The 25,839-nt window shown below is 56.2% G+C and overlaps 1 protein-coding gene across 2 annotated transcripts; it reads right to left on the bottom strand.

Annotated features, from left to right (window-relative positions):
• Positions 1-1,553: 1,553 nt before the first annotated feature.
• LOC104667827 (cadherin EGF LAG seven-pass G-type receptor 1-like) lies at positions 1,554-22,656 on the bottom strand. 2 transcript variants are annotated; one of them, XM_030915832.1, is made up of 4 exons: positions 22,328-22,656; positions 4,542-4,745; positions 3,493-3,660; positions 1,554-1,810 (listed from the first exon to the last, which is right to left on the bottom strand). In XM_030915832.1, exons 3-4 carry the CDS (start codon positions 3,627-3,629, stop codon positions 1,603-1,605), a joined length of 345 nt encoding a protein of 114 aa, XP_030771692.1. In that variant the 5' UTR covers positions 3,630-3,660; positions 4,542-4,745; positions 22,328-22,656; the 3' UTR covers positions 1,554-1,602. The 2 variants fall into 2 exon arrangements, with proteins under 2 accessions (XP_030771692.1, XP_030771694.1); XM_030915834.1 differs by having other exon boundaries at positions 4,542-4,742.
• Positions 22,657-25,839: the final 3,183 nt, after the last annotated feature.

The following is a 25,839-nucleotide window of genomic DNA, read 5'->3' as shown; positions in this document are numbered from 1 at the left end:
TGCAGTGGCGCACACCTGTAATCCTAGCACTTTGGGAGGCCGAGGCAGGGGGATCACCTGAGGTCAGGAGTTTGAGACCAGCCTGGCCAACATGGTGAAACCCCATCTCTACTAATGATACAAAAATTAGCCCGGCATGGTGGCTGAAGCCTGTAATCCCAGGTACTTGGAAGGCTGACACAAGAGAATCACTTGAATCCAGGAGGCGGAGGTTACAGTGAGCCAAGGTTTCGCCATTGCACTCCAGCCTGGGCGAAAAGAGCAAAATAAAAAAAAAAAAAAAAAAAAAAAAAGGAAAGTTGTGCTAAAATATACATGACATAAAACATATCATCTTGGCCACTTTGAAGCGCACAGTTCAGCAGTGTGTATGTTCACATTGCTGTGTTTCCTGTGCTTTTACAAACCAGGACACTTGTCCAGGACCCAGGTCCCTGGGGAGTTTCTGCATTTGGGGAACGACAAGCTCTGGTTATCTGGTAACTTCTAGAAGGTGTTGCTTACCATGTGGAACTATGAGCTGGGAAGGCAAGATCTGGCTGGGCCAGGGAGGCCAAGTGCTCATGGCCCTGGGCCTGGAACTGCCCCTCCTGAGGCCCCTTCAATGACCTGGACCCTGGGCGTCCCTGGGGCCAGGAGCAGCACCACAGCCTCCCTCCACTGGCTTGGGGCTGTTCAGAGACCACTGGCTTTGGGGCACCCGGGCCATGGGAGCCTCAGACTCCCACTCCAGCCTCCTTCCTTCTGCCTCAATTTCAGCTTCCTTGGCCCAGATGTCGCCCGGCATCCTGGCCATGAGACAACTCCCAACCCCACCCTTGTATGAACAAAAGTCCACTAATCACTGACCCCTCTCCAGGTGGGTCCTTCTGGGGAGTGCCATTTGCCCATGAGACAGGGGCACAGGCAGGGCAGCTTCACCTGCACATTGCACAGAAGGCCACAGCCCTCCTCCAGCCCTGCCCCAGGGCTGACTCACCCTTCCAAGAATATGACAGAAACCAGGGCCACTTCACATCAGAAAGCCCTCAGGAAGGACAGTGGCCTGGGCCCTTGAGCTACAGCGCAGCCCCAGGGAGGGGCCAGGGGAGGCCACCCAGGCCTCTAGTTCTGACTCCTAGACACCAGGTCCCACGTAGGCCACGCCCAGGCTGGCTCCCATCCACTTCCTGGCTGGATAACAGAACAGCACTTGGTCCACTCCCCAATTAATCTGCAGGCCCACAATGGCCGGCTCACACTCCCAGGCTGCTTAAAATGCCGGAGGTTAAACATCAGCTGCTCAGCCTTTTATCCTGTGGCCCTGCATGTGGCCCTGAGGGGGAGCACCTACCATCCCCAGCAGCTGTCACCTGCCTTATGATCAAAGCGATCTAAGTGGTGGATAGCGGCACCGTTGCACAGACCAGCTCTGAAGTGAGGGGCAGACTCCAGGAGCTCCTCAGAACCTGAGTTTGGGGTCTGCCATCCTGGGGTTTAATGCACAACCAGGGCTCTCTGAAAACCCTTGTAACTGACGCTTTGTTATGGAAATCATCAAAGACTCTGGCCAATCCTGGAATATATTTTTTTAATCGGTTGATTTGCTTTGTTCAAAGCTGCTTAGAATGGAAGATTTAGATTGAGGAGGGGCAGGTTTGGGGGTAGTCTCGGTGGGCATAGTGGCCACAGGAGGATGCCCACCTCACACCTGGAGATGTCCATGAGCACCTTGAAGCTGGCTGTGTGGCTGCACTGGCATGCAACGTGTGTCCAGTTTCTGGACAGGAGCTCGAAGCCCTGGGCAGACCGCCCTCTCGTCCCATTGACACTGCGTAGAGAAGAGAGAAGGGAGAAGGGGCCAGGGAGAGATAGTTACCTCAGTCCATGAGTCTGTTGGGGGCAGTCTTTGCCCAGCCCTGGGGACTCCCAGGCCATCCTGGCCAAACCAAACAGCAGGTAACGTGAGTGCTGAAAGCCCGGCACTCTCGCAGGCTGCTCCCCATCGTGTTCCTCACCAGCCCCCTGCACCAAACAGCCACCTAGCTGCAAGAACAGCAGGCTTGCTGCTACAGAGGCAAGACCATGGGAACAGTCTCCCTTCCTTTTTGTGTCTGGTCAGGGCCTCCAAGGAGCACCCTCTGAAGTTCAAGTTCTGTGTGTCATCTAGCAGCAAAACTCAAACGTGGCCCTCTGGCGTCCACCACATGCCCTGCTGCTGGAACCACCATCCGGAGTTCACCCAGCTGCGATGCACTCCTGTCTCTTTCTGAGGGCAGATCTTTCAGAAATAACACCTCACCTTCCTCTGACACTTCCATCTTCAGATTGCACAATGTTCTATGGGAACTGCCCAGAAGCCAGGGCCCCATTATGACTCCCGCCTCACTGATGGGAAGCCCCAAATAACAAGCTGTTACGAGGTGTGTCTCAGCTTCAGACAGGGCCCTGCCCCCCATCGGACTCTAGGAAAGTCACACAACCTCTCAGATCCTTAGTTTGCTAATCTGTAAATGGGATGTGAACGTTAGTACATTTGCCACCAGCTTTACAATCTGGAAACAATAGGTGCAACATAAACCAGCGAGCAGGTCATTAGAGCTGGAGCTAATTGCCAGAACAAAGATGGATGCCCGGGACAGAGGGCTGGGCCTGATGTCCCTTGTGGTGAAAGGGGTTCCTTTATTCTCTCTTTTATAAGACAAGAGCCTATTACATTCCAGGTACCGTGCTGGTTGCTTATTAACTAGAACTTGGAAAGCACAGAAGCAGGAGGAGAATGAGGCTGGGCTGAATGGGCCACTGGCGTGGGCTCGCTCACCATAGCACAGTGCCCAGGACAGCTCCCACTCACAGCTCTCCACTGTTGCCAGAGGAATTGTGACGGGGAGAGTGTTCCTGCTGCAGGGGCGCACAACGCTCAGCAGATTCGAGCCTGGGGGTGCTCACGCTCTGACTCCCGGAGTCCGGTGCAGTGTCTCCCCTTCCTGCCACTCCCTCCTGGTATGTGGAGGGACAGCAGGTCTTCCCCTCCCAGATCGTGCTCCCATCCACACCCCGGTTCTAATGTTTTCTTCTAAACAGAGACAGCAAAAGTGAAAACAAACCAGCAGAGAAAAAGCAAGCTCCCTGTAAAGACAGAGTAACTCAAGTAAGTCTACAGCTCTACATAAACCGTGCAGCACGTCTGTGTCTCCACTGTGCAGGTCTGTGCATGTCTGTGTCTCCACGTGCAGGTCTGTGCGCATCTATGTGTGGGCCTGCATGTGCACACGTCTGTGTCTCCATGTGCAGGTCTGTGCGCGTCTGTGTGTGGGCATCTGGGGGGCTCTGATGCTCCCACAGAAGCAGAGCAGGAGGCTCACTGCCCCATAGGGGACTGAAATGGGAGACACAGACCACAAGAGACTGTCCCCGTGGGACGCTGTGCCACAGAGCCTCCGACCCTGCAGGTTCTCTCTGCCTTGGCAAAGCCCTCACATAGAGATGCAGGGCTCCCGGCGTCACACTTACGCCAGGGAATTGTTCCAGAACACGCAGATGGGCTTGGTTCGCTTCTCCATCTCCAGCAGGGTGAACTCCACCAGGACAGGCCTCTCCAGGGGTCTCGGGAGCAGAGCCCCCTCACTGTATACCAGCATGCTCACCATCGGGGTATTAATGATGGACCAGTGAGGCAGCCTGAGGTCAAGAAGTCAGAGCACAGGGACAAACATGCTGAGGAAACATTTGCTTAATCCCACGCACAAGTGTACTGAGGACATGACATGGATGTGTTTCTAGGGGAGACAGAATCACACTCTGAGAGCTTGGACCCATGGGCCCTGCGGCATCTTCATCCTCAGAGCAGGTTTTATCACTGACAGGACACACAGGGAGATGTGTCACCTTTGGGTCAAATTGGTACTTCAGAAATATAAAAAGAAAGAAGGCACAGGTGCAAAGATGTTACAGCCTATAATAGCTAATGGCAGAAACAGGGAATGGCTTAAATGTCCAGCAAAAGACACCGAAATAATGACAGCTCATGGGGGTGAATCACCCAGTCACTGAGAACAACGTGAACACGAGGACCCAGAGCCAGGGAACTGGGAAATGGCAGGAGGAGGAAGGGCAGAGCCTCGGGCCGCTCGCACCGCACAGGCCACAAAGCTGCTTCTGGGACATTCATCCTTTCCAGCCAGGACTGGCTGAGCAGCCCTAACCCTGGGGCTAGCAGCAGGCACTACCCACAACAGCCTCGGATCAGGTGTGTGGGGAGAGAATGGAGTCCCTCGGGGCACAAGATGGGGTGTATGCTGGGCAGGGGGCATTTTTGACAGAAACACTGGGATAAGGCCAGGCAAAGGGTGTGCAATGTTCCAGGGTGTGGTGTCCTGTGGCAGACCCAGAACCTCCCTCCAAGGGACACCACGGGGCAGTGGTCTCTGTCTCTTGGCCAGGGTCATGGTGACATGTCACTGTGAAGACCTGTGCTTGATCAGGATCAGGATTTTGACTTGTGGGAGCCTTAGGAGCCTCCGGAATGGGCCCTCCCCATGTGCCCTGTGCCCAGGCCTTACCGGAGGCTGCAGTGGTTGGGGTCATAGCACTCAAGCAGGAGCTGCTCCAGGGTACAGTAAATGACCAGAGTGAAGGTGAACTGGCCAGCATCATCAGGGTGTCGACTTCACCTGCTGATCGGGGTCTCCCCACGGTGCCAGGCCCTGGGTGTGTGGTCTGCAGGGTGGTGGTCCTCCGGCCAGCTGGCCTCACCAAGGGGTCTTCTGCAACATGAGCAGAGCATGAGGACTCCGGCAGGAGCAGCCTGCGTTCCCCAAGACAGCTGTCAGTGCTAGCAGGTGCTTTTCAAAAACCAACAGATGTCCCTCCGAAAACAGTATGGTGGGTCCTCAAAAAATCAACAATAGGATTTACCACATGACCCAGCAAGCCCACTTCTGGGTCTACACCCCAAAGAACTGAAGGCAGGGACCCAGATATTTCTACACCCACGTTCACAGCAGCACCATTCACACAGGCCAAAAGGTGGCGACAACCCAGGCCCGGGTCAACAGGTGAGTGGATAAACAACGCGCGGTCCATCCACACAATGGAGTATTACTCAGCCTTCAAAAGGAAGGAAAGTCTGACGCTTGCTACAACGCAGGTGAACCCAGAGGACATTCCGCTCAGGGAAATAAGCCAATCACAAAAGGACAAGTATCGTGTGATTCCACTTATAGGAGGTCCCTAGAGGAGTCATATTCAGAGACAGAAACAACGGTGGGCACCAGGGGCTGGGGAGGGGAGTTGGTGTTTTGTGGGCTAGAGTTTCAGATCTGCAGGCTGAAAAAAGTTCTGAGGACGGACCGCTTAGACATGAATGTATCTGATGCAGTTTGGATGTCTGACCCTCCAAATCTCATGTTGAAATGTGATCAGTGTTGGAGGTAGGCCTGGTTGGGGTTGTTTGGGTCATGGGGGTGCCCTCCCCTTGGTAATGAGCGAGTTCTCACTCTATTAGTTCCAGAGAGAGCTGGCTGCAATGGAGAGTCGGGGACCTCGTCCTCTCAGTTTCAAGCATGACCCCACATCAGAGTCACTCCTCTTTTTAAGACACATGAGGGCTGGGTGCGGTGGCTCACACCTGTAATCCTAGCACTTTGGGAGGCCAAGGCAGGTGAATCATGAGGTCAGGAGATCGAGACCATCCTGGCTAACACAGTGAAACCTCGTCTCTACTAAAAACACAAAAAATTAGCTGGGCATGGTGGCGGGCATCTGTAGTCCCAGCCACTCGGGAGGCTGAGACAGGAGAATAGCGTGTACCTGGGAGGCGGAGCTTGCAGTGAGCCAAGATCGTGCCACTGCACTCCAGCCTGAGTGACAGAGTGAGACTCCATCTAAAAAAAAAAAAAAAAAAAAAAAAAACACAGGAGATAACACCATATACCTGACAAAATCCATTTACTACCAAGGCTTCCAATTTTAAACTGTCCATTATGGAGTTTACCTTTTCATGTCGTTTTTATTTGGGGAAGTTTTTAGTAATTGTCATGGATCTGTAAAAAAGCACCTTAAGAAAGTTCAAAATGTTCAAACTGTTTTGTGTCATAATCTCAACCCAGGATTGAAGATTTGTACATACACGGACAGCATTCTGGTTTGTTTTTGCAGGGAAGGGAAGGCGATTCCAAAATTTCTATTTCTATGTAGAAGCAGCCTCCCCTGCCTCCCCCACACCCAGACAGGTTCTTGCTCTGCTGCCCAGGCTGGGCTGTAGAGACCTAATCACAATTCACTCCAGCCTCATCTCCTGGACTAAAGCGATCCTTCCGCCTCAGCCTCTTAGTAGGCTGGACTACAGGCATGCGCCACCATGCCCAGGTAATTAAAAAAAAAAAACTTTTTTAGTATAGATGGGGTTTTCCTATGTTGTCCAGGTTGGTCTTAAATTTCTGGGCTCAAGTGATCTTCCCCGTGTCGGCCTCCCAAAGTGTTGGGGTTACAGGCATTAGCCATCGCACCCAGCTAAAGTGTTGGGGTCACAGGCGTGAGCCATTGCGCCCAGCTAAAGTGTTGGGGTCACAGGCGTGAGCCATCGCGCCCAGCTAAAGTGTTGGGGTCACAGGTGTGCGCCATCGTGCCCGGCTTAAGTGTTGGGGTCACAGGTGTGAGCCATCACGTCTGGCTTAGGTGTTGGGGTCACAGGTGTGAGCCATCGCAGCCGGCTTAAGTGTTGGGGTCACAGGTGTGAGCCATCACGTCTGGCTTAGGTGTTGGGGTCACAGGTGTGAGCCAAGGCAGCCGGCTAAAGTGTTGGGGTCACAGGTGTGAGCCATCACGTCTGGCTTAGGTGTTGGGGTCACAGGTGTGAGCCATCGCAGCCGGCTGAAGTGTTGGGGTCACAGGTGTGAGCCATCGCAGCCGGCTGAAGTGTTGGGGTCACAGGTGTGAGCCATCGCAGCCGGCTGAAGTGTTGGGGTCACAGGTGTGAGCCATCGCAGCCAGTTAGAAGCAGCTTTTCACTGCACATCAAAGACAATCAGCTCACATACAAATTTCAGTTATCTTTTCTTTCTCACATTATCAGTTACATGGCTGAGTATCCCTTAGTTGAAATGCTTGGAAACATTCTGGATTTTTTGCAACTTCTGCCTCCTGGGCTCAAGCGATTCTCATGCCTCTGCCTCCTGAGTAGCTGGGATTACAGGGACCCACCACCACAGCTGGCTACTTTTTTGTATTTTTTTTAGTAAAGGCAGGGTTTAACCATGTTGGCCAGGGTGGTCTCGAACTGCTGACCTCAGGTGATCCCCCTGCCTTGGCCTCCCAAAGTGCTGGGATTACAGGAATGAGCCACCGTGCCCAGCCTATTTATTTATATGTATTTTTTGAAACAGGGTCTCACTGTGTCACCCAGGCTGGAGTACGGTGGTGCAATCTCAGCTCACTGTAGTTTCAACCTCCTGAGCTCAAGCGATCCTCCCACCTCAGCCTCCTGAGTAGCTGGGGATGCAGAAGCATGCCACCCCCTCTGGCAATTTTTTTTTTTTATAGAGATGGGGTCTCACTATGGCACCTGGGCTGGTCTCAAACTCCTGGGCTCAAGCAATCTACCCGCCTCGGTCTCCCACAGTGCAGGGATTACAGGTGTGAACTACCACATCCGGTTGACTGACCATCTTTAGAACAGAATTGACTTCCAACTTCCTGCCTCCCACCTGTACCCACACCTGTCTGCAGTGAGCCTGGAGTGAGGCAGGACCCTCAACACTCACCCTTCTAGAGTCTCACACTTGAGGGTCTGGAACGGTTGCTGGACCCCCAAGATCATGGCCCACCATCTCCCAAGCCCAGGACCTGTCCCTGGGAGTGATGGGTGTGTCATCACGGACTGTCTTCCCAAAGGCTCCATTTACAGATGAGGAAACGGAGGCCTAGCTGCTGAATCTTTTTTTTTTCTTTTTTTTTTTTTTTTGACAGAGTCTCGCTCTGTCACCCAGGCTGGAGTGCAATCTTGGCTCACTGCAACCTCCACCTCCCAGGTTCAAGTGATTCTCCTGCCTCAGCCTCCCAAGTAGCTGGAATTACAGGCACGCACCACCACGCCTGGCTACTTTTTGTATTTTTAGTAGAGACAGGGTTTCCCCATGTTGCCCATGGTGGTCTTGAACTCCTGACTGCATGTGATCTGCCTGTCTTGGCCTCCAAAAGTGCTGGGATTACAGGCATGAGCCACCGCACCCAGCCTCTGAATCATTTTTCTAAGAGCATGGCCAAGCGGGGACCAGGAGCCTACGTGCTCCACCCATGGGGTCCCAGCTCCTGGGTGCACCCCTGAGGGTTGCAGGCCTCCAGCCCCCACACAGCCTGTGCCTTACTCATGTTGGCGGTGACGATGACAAAGGGCCACAGGTACCTCCACTGCATGTTGTGTGCCACGTTGCTGAAGTCGCCCTTGAGGCACCGGAGCAGCTGTGCCGTGCCACCCTCGCACCACTGGATCTGCTCCCACGCCGCCCTGGTGGCCGGGGCCAGGAGGGCGCTGCCCGAGTGGATGACGTCCTGGTCAGACAGCGCTCAGTGCTCAGCCTGCGGAGGCCTGGCTCAAGGGAATGACGGACACCTGCCCTGAAAGCCTTTGCTCGCTTGCCTAAAGGGTTCATTCATTCATTCCACCCCTACACTTTAGATTGTGCTCTTTAATATTAATATAAATATATATTTTTTGAGACAGACTTTCGCTCTTGTTGCCCAGGCTAGAATGTCGTGGCACAATCTTGGCTCACCGCAACCTCCACCTCCTGGGTTCAAGCAATTCTCCTGCCTCAACCTCCTGAGTAGCTGGGATTATAGGCACATATGTGCCACCACACTGGCTAATTTTTGCATTTTTAGTAGAGACAGGGTTTCACCATGTTGGCCAGGCTGGTCTTGAACTCCTGACATCAGATGTTCCATCCTGCCTCGGCCTCCCAAAGTTCTGGGATTACAGGCGTGACCCACTGCACCTGGCCTAGTTCCCCAATTTTTTTTTTAAGTTTATCTTAAAAGGAATAGAAAAATGTTACTAAGCTCACAAAGTATATTAAAATCCAGAGAATTAAAGATGCTTCACATTTTTTGGTTAATTTATTAGATTCACAAGCATGGTTTGAATGTTTGGAAGGTCTGTTTGCTAGCCAAACAACTGGTATATGAAAAGAAAAATCAAATATATGACATACATTAATCTCATTTAAAATACTTAAGGGAATTTCATGGTCTAAGTTAATAAATAGGATCAAACATTAATCAAAGTTGAATTCAAAGAGATAATGAAGTCATTTTTTAATATATGACTTTCATAAATCCCTGAACCCTACCATGTAAACTAGAGAGACTGTGGATGATTCAATGTCAGAGGCTGGGACTCTGTCGGAGTGAGCCCCACCTGGGGTTTTTCCACGTACACCCCAAGACGCTAAGGCGGGGAAGACATGTGGAGATGTTCCTGTTATATGAGAATTCCTCCTGAACCCCAACGCGTAAAGCAGTGATGGAGCCACCACACCCTGGGCTGAGCAGAGGAGCCACACTGAGGCTGCCATGGACACTGCAGACAGCTCCTCCAAGGGCGACCCTCCACCTCTGTGCACCCCGGGGTCTACGTGAATGATTGGGTGGAGGCGTGGGGCTATGCTCAAGAGTTTGGGGACCACACCCAAGACAGAAACTGGGGCCAGGCACGGTGGCTCACACCTGTAATCCCAGCACTTTGGGAGGCTGAGGCGGGTGGATCACGAGGTCAGGAGTTCGAGACTATCCTGGCCAACATGGCGAAACCCCATCTCTACTAAAAATACAAAAAATTAGCTGGACGCACTGGTAGTGGGCACCTGTAATACCAGCTACTTGGGAGGCTGTGGCAGAAGAACTGCTTGAATCTGGGAGGTGGCAGGTTGTAGTGTGCCAAGATCATACCACCGCACTCCAGCCTGGGCAACAGAGTGAGACCATGTTTCAAAAAAAAAAAAAAAGACAGAAACCAGGAGGGAAAGCTGCTTGCAGAGTCGCACATGGAGAACAAACACCACTGGCCCAACTCTCAGGCTGGGACTCAAATCCCAGCGAGGGGACCCTTCCTGGTCTCTGGGGGCTTTGTGCAGACCAGAAGATCTCATGGGGGCCCTGCGTGGATGACACAAGCAGGTTTAGTGTTGGGAGCAGGAGACCAGCTAGCTGGTCTGGGCTAGCCCAGTCCCACCACCTGAACAGAGGGGCTGTGATCCTCCAAGCTACCCAGGGAAGGTACCACCTGGGTGCACAGCTGGTCCCAATGGCCATAATGTATGGAAGTCCAAGCATGGTGGCTCATGTCTGTAATTCCAGCACTTTGGGAGGCCAAGGTGGGTGGATCAGGAGTTCAAGACCAGCCTGGCCTACATGGTGAAACCCCGTCTCTACTAAAAAAAAATACAGTAATTAGTTTGGGGGTGGGGGGTGGCACGGGCCTGTAATCCCAGCTACTTAGGATGCTGAGGCAGGAGAATCACTTGAACCCGGGAGGCAAAGGTTGCAGTCAGCCTAGATTGAGATGGTAACACTGCACTCCAGCCTGGGCGACAGAGCAAGACTCTGTCTCAAAAAAGAAAGGAAGGAAGGAAGGAGGGAGGGAAGGAGGGAAGGAGGGAGGGAGGGAGGAAGTTAGCACAAATGGAGAAAGTTGGCTTAAGCCTTGAGAGCAGGCAGGCGGGGAAAGGCAGGTCTGGGCACCCTCCTGGCCCAAGTGGGCTCGGAGGCCCTGCATACTGTCATGGGGGGTGCTCTGAGGGGCAGCAGGGGTCCTGGTGGAGAGTGCTGGCAGGAGGAACCCCAGAGCCATGGAGCCTGGGTGTGGGATCGGATCCCCTCGCATTGCCTGCTCTGCTGGCTCAGAACCCAGATCCCTCAAAGTGAGGAGTCCCACTCACTGAAAAGCAGTTTTTGATTCAGACTTCCCATAGGCCCTGGGAAACATCCTTAGTTATCCCGAAAGTTCTGCAGGGTGAGACCACTCCTTCCCTCCCACCCCCAAGAAGGGTCTGTACACAGCAGGTGATGCTGGGGCCCCTAGGGCTTAGCAGCCCGAAGCCCAGGAGTTCTCTGCCTGGTTTATGTGGGGCTCACCCTGGGAGCAGGGCTGGGGTGTGCCGGGTGCTCTCCCAGCTGTGGGCACTCACACCCACCCTAGGTACAGGCTGGCAAGGGCTGCCAGGCTGGGGAGGCTGTGCCTGGGTTTTCCCTGGGGTACTTTGAAGTAAAGCGTGTTCTTTTCCTGTGCACCAGTAGACACTTTGGTCTCATTCATGAGGTTTGATTTTTTTTAAACATGCAATCCTACACTTTGGGAGGCCGAGGCAGGTGGATCACTTGAGGCCAAGAGTTCTAGATCAGCCTGGCCAACCCCATCTCTAGTAAAAATACAAAAACACAGCAGGGTGTGGAGGCGCACACCTGTAATCCCAGCTACTCTGGGGTTGAGACAGGAGAATTGCTTGAACCCAGGAGGCAGAGGCTGCAGGGAGCCAAGATCGTGCCACTGCACTCCAGCCTGGATGACAGAGCGAGACCCTGTCTCAAAATGAACAAACATGCAATTCTTTTTTCATTTTGTTTTTGAGATGGCGTCTCGCTCTGTGGCCCAGGCTGGAGTGCAGTGGCACGATCTTGGCTCACTACAAGCTACGCCTCCCAGGTTCACGCCATTCTCCTGCCTCAGCCTCCCGAGTAGCTGGGACTACAGGTGCCCGCCACCACGCCCAGCTAATTTTGTGTATTTTTAGTAGAGATGAGGTTTCACCGTGTTAGCCAGGATGGTCTCGATCTCCTGACCTCGTGATCCGCCCACCTCAGGCATCCCAAAGTGCTGGGATTACAAGCGTGAGCCACCGTGCCTGGCCGAAAATGAGATTATTAAATAAGAACTTTGATGGCGCTGATAAACTAGTAGAACTGGCACATGATCCCTTTTATGCCTAGCCCTCTTGTCTGGTGTGCTTGAGATAATAATAACCCCTTTTATACCCAACCCTGCTGTCCAATGTGTTTCAGGTAGGAGTGTCCTGGCAGATCCATATATTGACTAATTGCTACTGTATGCAGTACATCCTTAGACCACCTATATTCTAGCATGTGCAGCCCAGGCTTGTACTGATGCTCTGCTGAGGTCTGGCATTTAAGAGAAAGACAGGCCGGGCGCGGTGGCTCAAGCCTGTAATCCCAGCACTTTGGGAGGCCGAGACGGGCGGATCACAAGGTCAGGAGATCAAGACCATCCTGGCGAACACGGTGAAACCCCGTCTCTACTAAAAAAATACAAAAAACTAGCCGGGCGAGGTGGCGGGCACCTGTAGTCCCAGCTACTCAGGAGGCTGAGGCAGGAGAATGGCGTAAACCCGGGAGGTGGAGCTTGCAGTGAGCTGAGATCCGGCCACTGCACTCCAGCCTGGGCGACAGAGCGAGACTCCGTCTCAAAAAAAAAAAAAAAAAAAAAAAGAGAAAGACAAACAGCTCCTTCAGGTCAAGGATCTCTGTCAACAGGCTGAAGAGGTAAGGTTGCTGAGCTTCAGTATGTGACCAAGTTTGGCTTCCACATGGTGATGTGCTGTGGCTTCATCCCACAGGTGAGTGCCTGGGTGAGGGTGTTCCCTGATGCTCTAATGCTGGTCACCCACTCTTTATATGTGACAGAATACCAGTCTCCTAGGCACCAGCAAGATTGACTACTGATTTCTGAAAGCAGAATACAAGCTGTGATACCTGGAATGGGGAGAGCAGAAGCCAGGGGTCACTGAGCTGAGCCGGGCAGGCTCATGGGACACGCTGGGGCAGGCGGATCAGCATTCCAAGCAGAGGGAGGCTCAAGTGCAAAGGTGGTATTGCACAAGGCTCCTGATGAGTATGAGGGACTGGAGACAGTGGGTGACAGGTAGTGTGCAAAGTCAGGGATTAAGTCCTGATTATCAGCTCCCCTCCTGAGGCCTTTACAAATTATTTATTTAGATACAATTGAGATATAATTCACATAAGATCCTCCACTTTAGAGGGTAGAATTAATCGGTTTTAGTACATTCACAATGGTGTGCAATCATCACAGCTGTTTAATTCCAGAACATTTTTATTATCCTAAAGCAGAGCCCATTAGCAGTCACTCCCCATTTCCCCTTCCCTGGCCCGTGGCAGCCTCTAATGTACCTTCTGTCTCTTTGAATTGACCTCTGCTGGATATTTCATATGAGTGGAATCACGTAATATGTGACCTTTTGTGTCTGGCTTCTTTCACTCAGGATCATGCTTCAAGCTTCTTCCATGTTGTAGCAGGTATTAGAATGTTATTTTTGATGGCTGAATAATATTCCACTGTATGGCTAGGCCACATTTTTGTTTATGTATTCTTTTATATGGCTGAATAGTACTGGGGCCTCTTGAACCATCATCTTTCAAACCTGTGAAGTTCCAAAGACGGCTTTGGACAACCCAACTGCCCTGTGCTTCCCTCAGAGAAGCCATTATTGGACTACATTTTGGTTTTGTTAGGGACACACTGCCCATTATATAAGAACTAGTCCAGTTTAAAGCTACTGCTTCCTGAAGGGAGCATACTTTCCAATCTGTCCTCCTCGTCGAAGCCCGTCCTGACTAGTTGGGTCCTGCGGACAATGACCAAGCTCTCCCTGGTGCAGGTGGAGGGCGATTCCCCAGCTGGAGGTCACTCAGGGCAAGATCCTCACGAAGCCCAAGCAGATCTAGGGTTCCCGGCCAACAGGCGGTGCTCCCATCTGGGCTCGCTAGAACTGCACGTGGAGTTTACCAGATTTACCAAAACCCCCAAGATCTCAGCCACAGCTGGCTCCCCCTGAGTCAACAGCTGTCCGGAGCCAGTGAGCAGCACCATCCTCATTGTCTGGGTGAGCACGGCTGGGTGCAGCTTGTGGGTGTGTTGTGGATGCTGAGGTCAAGGGGTGCAAGTGGTGGGGTCTACAGGACTTGGCTGGCCCAGCAGAGTGGTGTTTCAAAGAAATGAAGTGAGCTCTTACCCAGAACCCCTGTGTGTGAAGCAGATGAGAAGAGAGCTGGTCTGTCTGGAGCACAGGTAGCCCCTCAATGTCCCTTCAGACTCCAGAATCAAGGAACCACCTCAGATCAGCTCCAGCCTGGCTAGGAAGGGTGAGGGGCCAGGGAGGATACCTGCCCTACTTCCTGCATGTTGTGCCTCGGACAACACCAGGTTCGGGAGGCTTCCCTCTCCTTGGGAGGGCTGAATGGGTCCTGGGGGAGTGTGTGCTGCAGCCACCGGGGGGGAAGTGCTGAAGGGTGGGCTCCTCAGACACCTGGGGCACTAAGGCCCACTGGGGCCACCAGCTAGGTCGGCTGCAGTGATTGCCCCATGCTCTGTACACTGCCACATACCAGGCACTGTTCTAAGTGCTTCATCGGACTTAACTCACCCACTTGCCCTAGCAGGTACCCAGGCAGATAATGTCATTGATCTGTTTTATAGATGAGGAAACTGATGTGCAGAGTGACACTCCTGGGACCGTGAAGCTTGTCAGTGGGGCAGCTGGGCTTTGACCCTCATTCTGGCTTCAGGACACAGGCCCTGACCATGACACGGCCCTGCCCCTCTGTCAGGGGGAGGCCTGACCATTGGGACCAGCTGTGTACCCAGGTGGCACCCTCCCTGGATGGCTTGGAGGATCACAGCCCCTCTGTTCAGGTGGTGGGACTGGGCTAGCCCATGCTGGTCTCCTGCTCCCAACACTAAACCTGGTTGTCTTCCAGAAAGAGGACAGAGCTCGGACACTGAGAGCTTGGACAGGCAAATGGGAAATGACGGGAAGCTGCACGGTGCACCTCTGTGCTGGGGGTTTGACAGCCAGGCTGTGGGGAGGGGACCTTTCCATCCTGCTCTTGATGTGCACACAGCACCAGAGGGTGAGCCCAGAGGCCGAGTCACCACAGCACCCATGTGCTAGGAGAGTCTCGATGGTGGGGGCCGTTGACCAGGATGGTCCTCCTCAAAAGAGTTTTACAAAATAATCCTTTGCATAAAATGAGCATTGTATTTTTCTCTATTGAGGTGTAATTGGCATAAATTGCGCCCATTTAAAATGTATAATTTGGTATATTTTGACATGTTTGTACCTGTGAACCTCTTATCACAGTCGAGTTGAGTATACTGATGACCCCCAAAAGGTTCCCAGTGCCCTTCCCTGCCCCTGGGCAACCATTCATCTGTATTGTCACTGTAGATTAGTTTGCATCTTGTGGAATTCAATCTAAATAGAAACATACGGTATGTACTCCTTTCTGTCTGGCTTCTTTCACTCAGCATAATCATTCTGATATTTATCCATGTCTAAAATCCTTTGATATTCATCCACGATACACATCCATGCTGCATGTGTCATACAGTTATATCCATCCACTGTATGAACATAACACAGCCTGTTTATCCATTCACATGTGGATGGACTTCCAGGTCCTTTCCAGTTTTTGCTTACACAAATAAAGCTGCTATAAACCTTTGTATACAAATCTGTGTCTGGACAAATGCTTCCACTTACCTTGGGTAGATACCTAGGAGGGGAATGACTGTGTCATATGGTAGGTTCATATTTAACTCTTTAAGAAACTACCAAACTCTTTTCCAAAGTGGTTGCACCATGTTATATTCCCACCAGCAGCATGTGAGAGTTCCAGTTCCTCCACAGTCCTTGCCAACACTTGGCATTTTCTGTTTTAAATTACAGCCATCCTGGTGGGCATGAAATACTATCTCACTGAGGTTCTATTTTGCATTTCCATAATGACTAAAGATGTGGAGCATCTATTCTTGTGCCTGTTTGCTGACAAAATGTCTTTGGTGAACCAGTTGTTCAATTATTTTGCCCAATTTGTGAATAGGTTTTTTTCTTATTATTGAGTTTTGAGAGTTCTTTGTATATTTAGGATATAAGTCTTTTACCAGATATATGATTTGCAAATAGTTTCTCCTGGCTTGTTGTTTGTGTATTCTCTTGAAAGTGTCCTTCAGAGGCCAGGCACGGTGGCTCATGCCTGTAATCCCGGCACTCTGGGAGGATGAGGTGGGTGTCACTTGAGGTCAGAGTTTGAGACCAGCCTGGCCAACATGGTTGAAACCCCATCTCTACTAAAAATACAAAAAAATTAGCCAGGCATGGTGGTGGGCACCTGTAATCCTAGCTACTCAGGAGGCTGAGGCAGGAGAATCGCTTGAACCCAGGAGGTGCAGAGGTTGCAGGGGCCGGCTGTGGCCACAGACTGGGGACGGAGGCCAGGTCTGAGGCTGGCCCTCAGTGAGGAGTGAAGGGGATGGACCAGAAGATGGGGTGCAAGTTTGACACAGATTTTGCCTTTGGGGATGGGTAGAGGGAAGAGGCTGGGACTCTGGGCTTGGACGTTGGGTATGGAGGACGTGACACTAGCAGACGGGCTGGATCTGGAGGCCCAAGGTGTGCAGTGGGGGGAGCTGTGTGTGCAGGAGATGCGGAACTGCCGGGGCACTAGAGAGCCTGAACCCCTGCTCCAGTGCACAGGCCTGGCACACGGCAGGGAGGAGGCAGTCACCATTCCCTGACCCGCCCGAGCCTGGGAGGCAGGGCAGAGCTGGTGACAGGCCAGGCTGGGGCCTTGGAATGACATCTGCTATGTAGCAGTGGAGGGGGGGTGCGTAACTGGGGACTGTGGACTCCCAGCCGGAATCCACCTCCACCTTCCACATCAATGCACTGCCTTTCGGTCTTTACTGAGCACCTGTTGTGTGCAAGGGCTGCCCTAGGCCCTGGGACCACCAAGGGCCAGCCCTCCGCAACCCCAGCCCTGCACTCAGCCCCCGCCCACTTCCTCCAGAGCCCCACACCCCACACATCGAGGCCTCCAGGCGTTTCCCCACTCTTGTCGGCACTGAGCTGGGAACACCACCTCTGGCTACCAGCGGTGGACTGCAGACGAGGCCTGCGGTGACCAGGAAGGGTGGAGCTGCCCAAGGTCACACAGCAAGCTGACACTGCACAAGCTGATCCCACGGCTGCCCAGCCTTGGGGAATGGGGGACTTCTGGCATGTCCCCGAGCTGGCCTCATCTGGGCCCTGGCAGAAGGCAAATAAAGGCAACATCTCAGCAAGGTTGTGACAGTCGGGGATCCAGGCAAGAAAGGGACAATCCAGGAAGGCTCCCAGGAGGAGGTGAGGGGCCTGAAGCCCACCCTGGCCTGAGCCCCTCCTCAGCACTCCAGCCTGCCTAGCCCTACCCCCTTCCTCGACAGGCCCCTCACCCAGCCTCAGCCTCGGCCTGACATTTCCCGTGACACTTGCTGCAAAGAAATAGAGTCATAAATCCAAAGGTTAAATTTGTACATCACCTCAAATTGCTGGGAGAAGCAGTGGTCCCTCCACCCACTGGGTGCCCCGTGGGTACGGGGTTTGTGTGGCAGGGTCCATCCATTCCGGGGCCCTTGCTGGAGGCCCACAGGTCTCCTTCTCTGGTCCTCGAGGCACCTCAACCACTGTTTCCCAAAACAGGTTCCTGGGCACACCAGGCCCTGAGGTGCATCGCACAGGGGTGCCCCTCAGAGAAGGTGCTGCCCACCACCCTCCAAAACAGGGCCCAAGACACCCTGCGGGAAAGGAGCACCATCAGCACCATTTAATCCAGCACGTCCCACATTTGACCACAAAGCCCTTATGTGACACCCACCAACATTCCAAAGAACTTCAACTCCACGGACCGTGCCCCGTGACAGCCAGCTCAGAATGCCAGGGTGCCAACTGGAGGGCCGAGAAGCACCCGGGGGCCCAGGGCAGGCTGCTCTGAGTGAGGCTGGGTCAGTGCCTGACACTCCACTTCCAGATCAGCCTGGCTCCATGTGCCAGGGCCCTGAATGGGGCTTACCGCCTGCCAGGCCTATGTAGACCTACATGGGGACCCTGGCCTGTGCCCACTCAGCACCTCCTAAGGCCACTCTCGAGGTATGCCAACAGCCCTGCCTTTCTTCGCCTCCTGGGTCTGGCTGCCATGGGCCGCCTCCATCAGACAGGACACAGTTGCGAGACGGTGCCAGCACCACTCCATGCCCTGTGGCCCCACAGAAGAGGCCCCACAGGCCACAGTGGGCAAGACCAGAGGCTGTGTGAAAGAGGCAGGGGAGAGGCGGCCGGCCCCAAGGCACCCAGTGCACAAATGACCGCCCAGAGAGCCGACGGCCGGAAACAGACTCTACTCACTCACCATCACCCGCCCGGCTGGCCCACGGTTGTCAAAGGCCTCAGCGGGTTAGGAGGGGCGGGATCTGGCCCTGCTGCCAAGTCCCCTGAAATCAGCCCAAGCGTCAGGGGAGGGCCATGTGACCAGCCCCCGGACCTGGTGGGTGCCAGCTGAGGACACGGTGGGGTGGGTGTGCAGAGCTGCAGCTCCCGGCGCCCAGCTCCACGGCCGCAGGCAGTGCAGGAGGCCAGTGCAGGTTTGGATAAATAAATGATGGTGCATTCTCAGGAAGGGATTCCACACACACCAGAAAACCCATGATGCACAAGAATAGTTCCCGATGTGCAAAGTGTTTAAAATACAGCGATAAAAGAAGAAACGGCAGCACAGAACACCTGGTGTGGGGGGACCCAGCTGGGCCCAGGGACAGTGCAGGGAGATTTGTGGGGTGGGGCAGCATGCCCGTCACTCCGATCGGGCTTCCCCGGGCCACTCTGTGACCTCCTATCCTTTAAAGCATTCAATCTTAGAGATGCATGATGCCAAGGATCACACCCCTTGATTTGCCTGGCTCGGAAGAGAATCTGACAGGCCAGGAACAAACCAATGAATAAACCAATGAGAAGGTGAACAGCTGGTTGGGGCAAATGCAGTGTCTGGATTTGGTTTTGAGGGTGCCTGCGACCTTGGCCTGGGTGCAGCCAGGCCGCAGAGCAGGGACACTGAGAGGTGCAGAGAGGGCATCTGCATAGGTGCAAGGGCAGCAGGCGGCCAGGCCAGCTCCTTCGGACCCCAAGGCCCAGGCCCTGGGTGGCTGCAGAGGGTCAGGCAGGCCAGCCTGGGGGTCAGAGGTCAGGCTCACCAGAATGGGGGCGGGACAGCATGAACCTCATTGATCAGACAGTAGCCAAGTGTCAGGAGCCCTCACTAACCCTGTGCCAGGGCCGGGCGGGGCGCCTGGCTCACACACGCATTTGTTCGTTTCCAGGTCATCCTGGAACTCCCTGTGTGCTTCCTGCTCTTGACCCCTTTCCCAGGCGCACAGACCGAGGCTCCCGGTGAGAGGTTCCGGGCCACAGGCCCAGGATAGCAGGAGGGCTCCTCTGCCTCCTGCCCGTCCTGTCCTCACCAGCTGGACTCTCCTGGTGCTGCACCGGCTGCACAGGGCCATCTGTGCCACAAAGCATGAATTCAAGGCTGGGGCAGGGATGAGGAGGGGACTGTGCTGCAAGGCCGCACTGTCTCTGGGCGGAGGGAGGAGGAGGGCATTGTCCCACATGCCCTGGCCCTCACAGCCCGCCTGTCACTCACAGCAACAGCAAACAAACCCAGGCCCCTCCACAGGCTGTGGGCCAGTCCCCAGCCTCCCAGGACAGCAGGACCTTCCCCACCTTCCAGGGCCCCAGCCCCTGTGCGGGTGTCCTCCATAGACCCTCCACAAGCCCTCTGGCTTTCGGAGACCTGCTGGGCCAGGCCCTCCCTCAGCCTCTCCCCTGCTTCTTGCTCCAGGCAAACCTACATTTCTGCCAATTCCAGTGGAAGGACCCCGACACAGGGAAACTCAGGCTCAGGGGTTCCACAGCCCCCCAGGTGAGGAACAGGGGGAGGGCAGGGAGGGAGTGAAGGTACTGCAGGGGTGTCTCCCAAGCTCGGGCAGCATCCCTGCCCTGTCCCCCCTCCACCCACCTGTGACCTCAGTTGCCTGACTAGGGGCTTTTATTGTCCCGTCTGCAAATGGACGGGGTGAGGGGCCCAGCTGGCATGCACAGGTCCCAGGAGGACTCTGCTGGGTGGGGGTGTGGGGAGGTGTTCTGGGCATTCTGCAGGCAGAGGCACTGGAGTCAGAACTCCACGGGGAAAGCTGGGCCAATTCCGCCCAGCCTCAGCCTGAAAGTGCCCCGATAATCCCTGACGACTGGCCCATGTTGCAGGTGAGGAAGACTGAGGCAGAGAGGTGACCTGTCACACTCAAGGTTACACCACCAGCAGGTGGCTGAGCCAGGACCCAAATTCAGGTCACGGTTCTGCCATGGCAGGCCCTACACATGCCACTCTGCCCAGTGGGGTCTAGGTGTTGATGGCCACCCATTCCCACCCCTGGCATGGGAGCTCACTTCCTCCTCACCTCAGTGGAGCAGAACAGGGAACAGCACCCCCTTTATAGATGAGAAGACTGAGGCTTAGAAAAAGAGACTGGCCAGCCCCACTGCTTCAGCTGCCCCTCTGCTAGTATGTTTCACCCTCACACAACCTACGAGATACCCTGCGGGTCCCCACTCTACAGACGAGTCACTGGTGTGGCCAGGGGAGCAGGAGGTGTGACCTGCCACTCTGAGCCCCAGCCTGGGGCCCTTGCCACAGTGCCAGTGGGCCACCCTTGCCCATCATGCAGCATGGCATCCATCTGCTCAGCACCCTACACAACACCGGAGGTAGGGGAGCCCACCCCGGAACCCCTCACCAAGAAGGTCCTCACCATGGAGAAACTGAGGCACTGGAGGCAGGGCCTCTCTGCAGTCACTCTGGGTCACGTGCTCCAGTCAGCCAAGCTGCAGTGGCCACCAAGGGTGCCCACAGTCTGGCCTGTTGGTCACAGTGTTGACCTCATGCCCTGAAATGGGTCGTCCCTGCCCAGGCAGGTCCCAGCCCACCATCGTCTTTCACTGCCTCAGCCCTGGTGCGTGGGAGCGGCTGGGAGACCCTGTCCCTCACACCCTGGGCTGGGGGCGTTCAGTGAGCCCCCAACACACATTCCAGGGCCTCTGCTCCAGATTAGGCCACAGCCTGTCTAGGCACACAAGGGGCACCCACACCCTGGAGGCAAAGAGACATATGCCTCTGTGCCCACAGGCACACATGATCACGCGCACAGACACACGTGCAGACGCATACCAAGTTACACACACGCGCACACACACACACACCTGAGGGGGAGACCCCCAGGACACAGAGGCAGGCAGGAAGAGGTGGGGCAGAGGATGTCTTGCCCCTGTCTGTGGGCCTGGCCTCCCCACTCAACACATGAACGTATGGGTGCAGGAGTGGGTCTTGCGAAAGGGGCCCCAGCATGTGCCACCCGTGGAGACCACAGCAGGCATGCCGCGTGCATGCATGTGTGGCCGTGGGCGTGCAGGCGGGGGCGAGGACACAGATATGCACCCTCAGAGTCCGTGTGTGCTCCCAGTGTTTGTGCATGTGCACACTGGGGCGGCGTTGGCATGCATGTGCATCCGAGGTGTGCAAGTGTGCAGTCCGTGTAGACACGTGCACATGCAAGGAAACGTGTGTGCAGCCTGCCGCGCCATGGACATCAGTAGGGCAGCCTGGGTGGGCACCTGGGGAGCACCCTCCAGGCAGGGCATACCCAATTCACATGGAGCCCACCTTCCCTTGCCCCCACTGAGGGACCTCACACCCGGGGGGGCGGGAGAGTCCCAAGAAGGCTGCCAGGGAGGAGTTGCTGATTGCCCCACCGCCCCTGACTCCCCAGCCAAGCCTCTCAATGTCCCTGGGGCTGTGGATGACTGGGCGTTGCTGCCTCCTCTCATCGCCCGCGCTGGGGGCAGTGTTGGGACAACCTTCTCCCCCAAGCCCTCTACTGCCCTCAACGCCCCCATTCATCCCACTGCGGCCTGACCTGGGAGAAACGGGAGGTTCTGAGCCCAGTCTGTGAGGCGGGGACGAAGGCGCCCCTATACCCTCACCCACCCTCGGTACCCGCGTTTCTGCAAACAAACAAACAAACAAAAAAACCTCCGCTCATTAACCCCTTCGTGACCGGGGTGCCGAGGCCGGACCCCGCCCTTCCAGCCCGCGGCCCCCACCTGGGACCTGGCCCAGCCTCGGGGACCTCCAGACCGCCACCCCCGGCCCCGCCATCGCCGTCAATTTACCCGGGAAGCAGCAACTTTTCCTGCTGCCTCCGGCTCCGCCCTCCCGGGGCCGTGGCGCCCGCGGCCCCAGCCTGGCGTGGCACTACGGTGGCCTTCCCGGCCGCCCGGCTACTCTTCCCCCGCCTTGGAAGCCCTGGACTGGCCCTGCGGCTCCGGGAAGGGGGCGAGCCGCCCCGCTCCGCGTCCCGCCGCCTGCTGGACTTGGGCGCCGCGTGAATACTCACCTCCAGCCGACGCCCTCTTCATCATAGGGGCCAGGCGGGGCGCGTGGGGGACTAAAAGTCGCTTCGGGGCGGGCGCCCTTCTCCCCGCGGCCGGGTCTGCGTCCAGGGGCCGCCGCTGCGACCCGGCCCCGGCCCGGCCGCGGGTGGAGGCTCCGCACGCTCCGCTCCGACCGGCCCGGGCAGGGCTCGGGCCGTGGGAGCGCAGGGCGAGGGCGGCGGCGGCGCGGACCGCGAGGATGAATGTTTTATGGGATCAAGTGGTTTGACGCGCGAGGAATCCGCCTGGTCCCCCCGCCTGCCAGGGCGGGCGGGGGCTGGCGGGCGGGGCGTTCACCTGAGCTCGGGCGCTGGCCCGGGAGGGGGCTGGGGGACGCGCCCGGGTGGGGGCGTGGGCGCCGCTGCGGGCCGGGCCCGCAGGCGGGGCAGCAGGAAGCGCTCAGCCCGCCCAGCCCCAGACAAAGGCGGCGCATTCCTGAAGAGGCGGCGGCCCCTGCAGGCTGCCTAGGGGATGGCGGCGCGGGCCGGAGGGCGCGCGCCCAAGTGTGTGGCGGCCTAGGCTGGCCCGGTCCCCAAGCGGGCAAGGGCTTTGTCCGAGGCCTGGGGATGGCCTCTGCCCGACCCACTCCCTTCCTGGCTTCAGGAAACCCATGAACCCACCCCCCAACACACGCCCCCTGCACAGAAGCCCCTTGCACGATCGCCCCCATTTTTCAGTAATTTTTCAGTAAGAAACACGCTCAAGGCTTAAGAGAGTTATCGGGGCACTCCTGGGCCTTTGTGACCCTCTCTGCACCATCCCAGGGAGGGGACCCAGGCCAGATGTTACCTGTAACCCTGCAGGCATCCCCCACCTCTTCCCTCCTGCGGAATGGGGGCTCCAAACCCAGAAGACGCTCTCGGAGGCCACCTGCTTAGTATCCCCCACTCTACCAAGCCAGCCCCCACCAGAGGAGGGGTCATGGAGCCAGAAAACCCAGTGACGCCCCTGCACACACCACACAGGGGTGCAGGTGTCCCTTCTCCGTCTTCTGCTCCGGGCAACCACCGGGCCGCACTGATGAGTTCTTAAGCGCATCCCGGGGTCTTCAGACAACTGCCAGGCTGCCCCTGCACCTGGAGGAGTGCTGGGAGTCAGTTCAGCTGGGCTGGATCCTCCCCAGGCCCACCCTGCATGAGAGGACCATCCAGATGAGGGTCTTGCAGGCCAGCCTGGTGTCAGTCTGTAGGACTCTGACTCAAGGACGGAGTGGGCCAGCCTGATGCCCTGATGGCCCCCCTCAGAGCCCAGGTCCACTGATATGAAGCAGAGAGACCTGGTGACTGGGCCCCTGTGCTCTCTGCCCGCTCCTGGCCATAGAGGTGGCCCTGAGGAAGATGAGCAGGGTGCAGGGCTGGTGACCTGCCTGACTTGTCCAGAGGAAGTGAGGACCTCCCAGAGCCCCGGTGCTCCCATCTGAGCCCCGTGGCAGGCAGCTTCGCGGGGCGGAGCCATGCTGGGTGGGCCCTCTGCCTGGTGTGGAGGCTGCACTGCCCACATGCCTCTGGCTGCCGTTCTGTGCCCCTCATCACCTTTGCCTGCTTTAACCCTATCATCCTTGTCCCAGCCTAGGCTTACCAGGGCATTGTGGAGTGCATGCCATTCCCAGCCACACAGAAGGTGAGGTGGGGCCCAGATACCGCCAGCCACTCTGTTCCCTGGTCTCCTGAAGGAGTGGGTTGTGCACACACTGCCACCTCCTCAGGGGGTACTGGCTGCCGAGTGCCACCAGCTCAGCCCCTGAGGTGGCTCAATGGGTCCTCCCAGAGCCACATCAAGACATCGTCACCCATTGCACAGATGGGGAACCTCAGGCAAAGCTCGCAGAGCCAGTGGGAGGCTGAGGCCCGACCCCCACACAAGTGTTCTTCCTCCAGGGCCCCTGCACACAGCAGCCCCCCGACCAGGAACTGAGCTCTCACCACAGGGATGGATCAGACCCTAGATGAGTCACGTGGCACTGGCCATCAGTCTGAGGACAGCCCTGGGGTGGACCAGGCTCCAGTCTTGGGCTGCTCTGTGCTTGCAGAGAGGCTTTGAAAGGACACTTCCGTGCTTACTACGCAGGCGTCACTTCAATTATCAGTGACCCAGAGTGGCCCACTACAGCTGAAGATTGTGACCCCGCCCCTCTCATAGGTTTAAAGCCCCTTCCGCCCCTCCTGCAGCAGCTGAAGTGACCATTCTGGGGCACGGAATGGACATGGGGGGAAATGGGGAGCTGGGGCTGCCCTGGCGGCTTCTGGCACCGGAACCCTCTCCAGCCACCAAGCCTGGCTGTTTCCAGTTGCTCTGGGCTGGGGCCTGGGTCTCCAACTCCCCACAGGTCTGTGCAGTGCCCACAGAGGGAGCGCTGAGGGACTGGCTGGTTTCCTGTGTCCACCACTAGGTCAGCACCTTGGCCAGCGCCCTCCCCACTGGAAGCTGGGTCCACTCCTGGGTGCTGGCTGGGATGGTTAGGTGTCGAGCGCTGATAGGGAGTTATGTGGGTGCAGAGGCAGAGTTGAGCAGGGCTAGGCAGCTGGTCGGTCTGCTGCCAGCAAGGCACAGCCCGCTTCTCAGGCTGCACGTGTGGGAGGGTTTGGTAACCCACATTTTGCAAGGTGTAGCCAGGTGGGGGGCAGCATGGGGAGTGGTGTACTCTCTGGGCAGGCGACTGTGGAGCCATCACCCCCCAAGGCCCAGTGGGCAAGGGAGCGAGGGCAGCAAGGGAGGGCTGGAGCCCCTGGTCAAGGGGCACAGCCAGTTCTATGGGGTGACCTCGTGGGAGGAGCCAGGGACCCTGTGGGCAGAGTCTGGCCGTCTGCTGCCCAGAGTCTACACCAATCAGTCCCTAGGAAGCCCCAGCAGGGGTGCTAGGAGGACAGGCCACCTGTGCCCAGCTGATCCAACCTCCCAGGCTTTCTGGACACATGGCCCTGGGGATCAGGAGTGAGCTGGAGACTGCAGACAGCTGTGCCCTCAGAGCCGGGCAGACCTGTCACACCCTACTGGACTGGGCCAGCAGGGCCACACAGACATCTGCCTGAATTGCTCCCCACGTCACACCCACTCTGTAGGGCACATCCTTTGCCAGCTTGCCCAGCCCACCACCCCCACTCCAGTGAGGCCAGGAGTTACCTCACCTCCCACCCCACCCCCAACCTGGGGCTCGGCCTCCACCACCAACATGCCGGTCATGAGGGCCCTCCCCAGCTGTGTGACCTCGTCCCAGTCCCTTGGCCTCTCTGAGCTTGGCGCAGCATGTGGACGAGGCAGAGGCTAATGCCTCAGGGCCTGGTCAGCTGATCACCCTCCCTCCTTTGTTCACCCCTCCTGTCCCCTGAGGGGATCATGCAGGGTTTTCACTCAAAACTCCAGGCCTGCCCATAGAAGCCAGCTTGAGGTGAGGGGACCTTTTGCGGTGGCCCATCTTGGGCTGACAGGTACACGCTTTAGTCTTCTTGGAAGGTCACTGCTTCCCAGGGCTTCAGGA

This window comes from Rhinopithecus roxellana, chromosome 13 (assembly GCF_007565055.1).
Source record: "Rhinopithecus roxellana isolate Shanxi Qingling chromosome 13, ASM756505v1, whole genome shotgun sequence".
Taxonomy (NCBI): domain Eukaryota; kingdom Metazoa; phylum Chordata; class Mammalia; order Primates; family Cercopithecidae; genus Rhinopithecus; species Rhinopithecus roxellana.
This window is presented reverse-complemented; position numbering and strand designations above follow the sequence as displayed.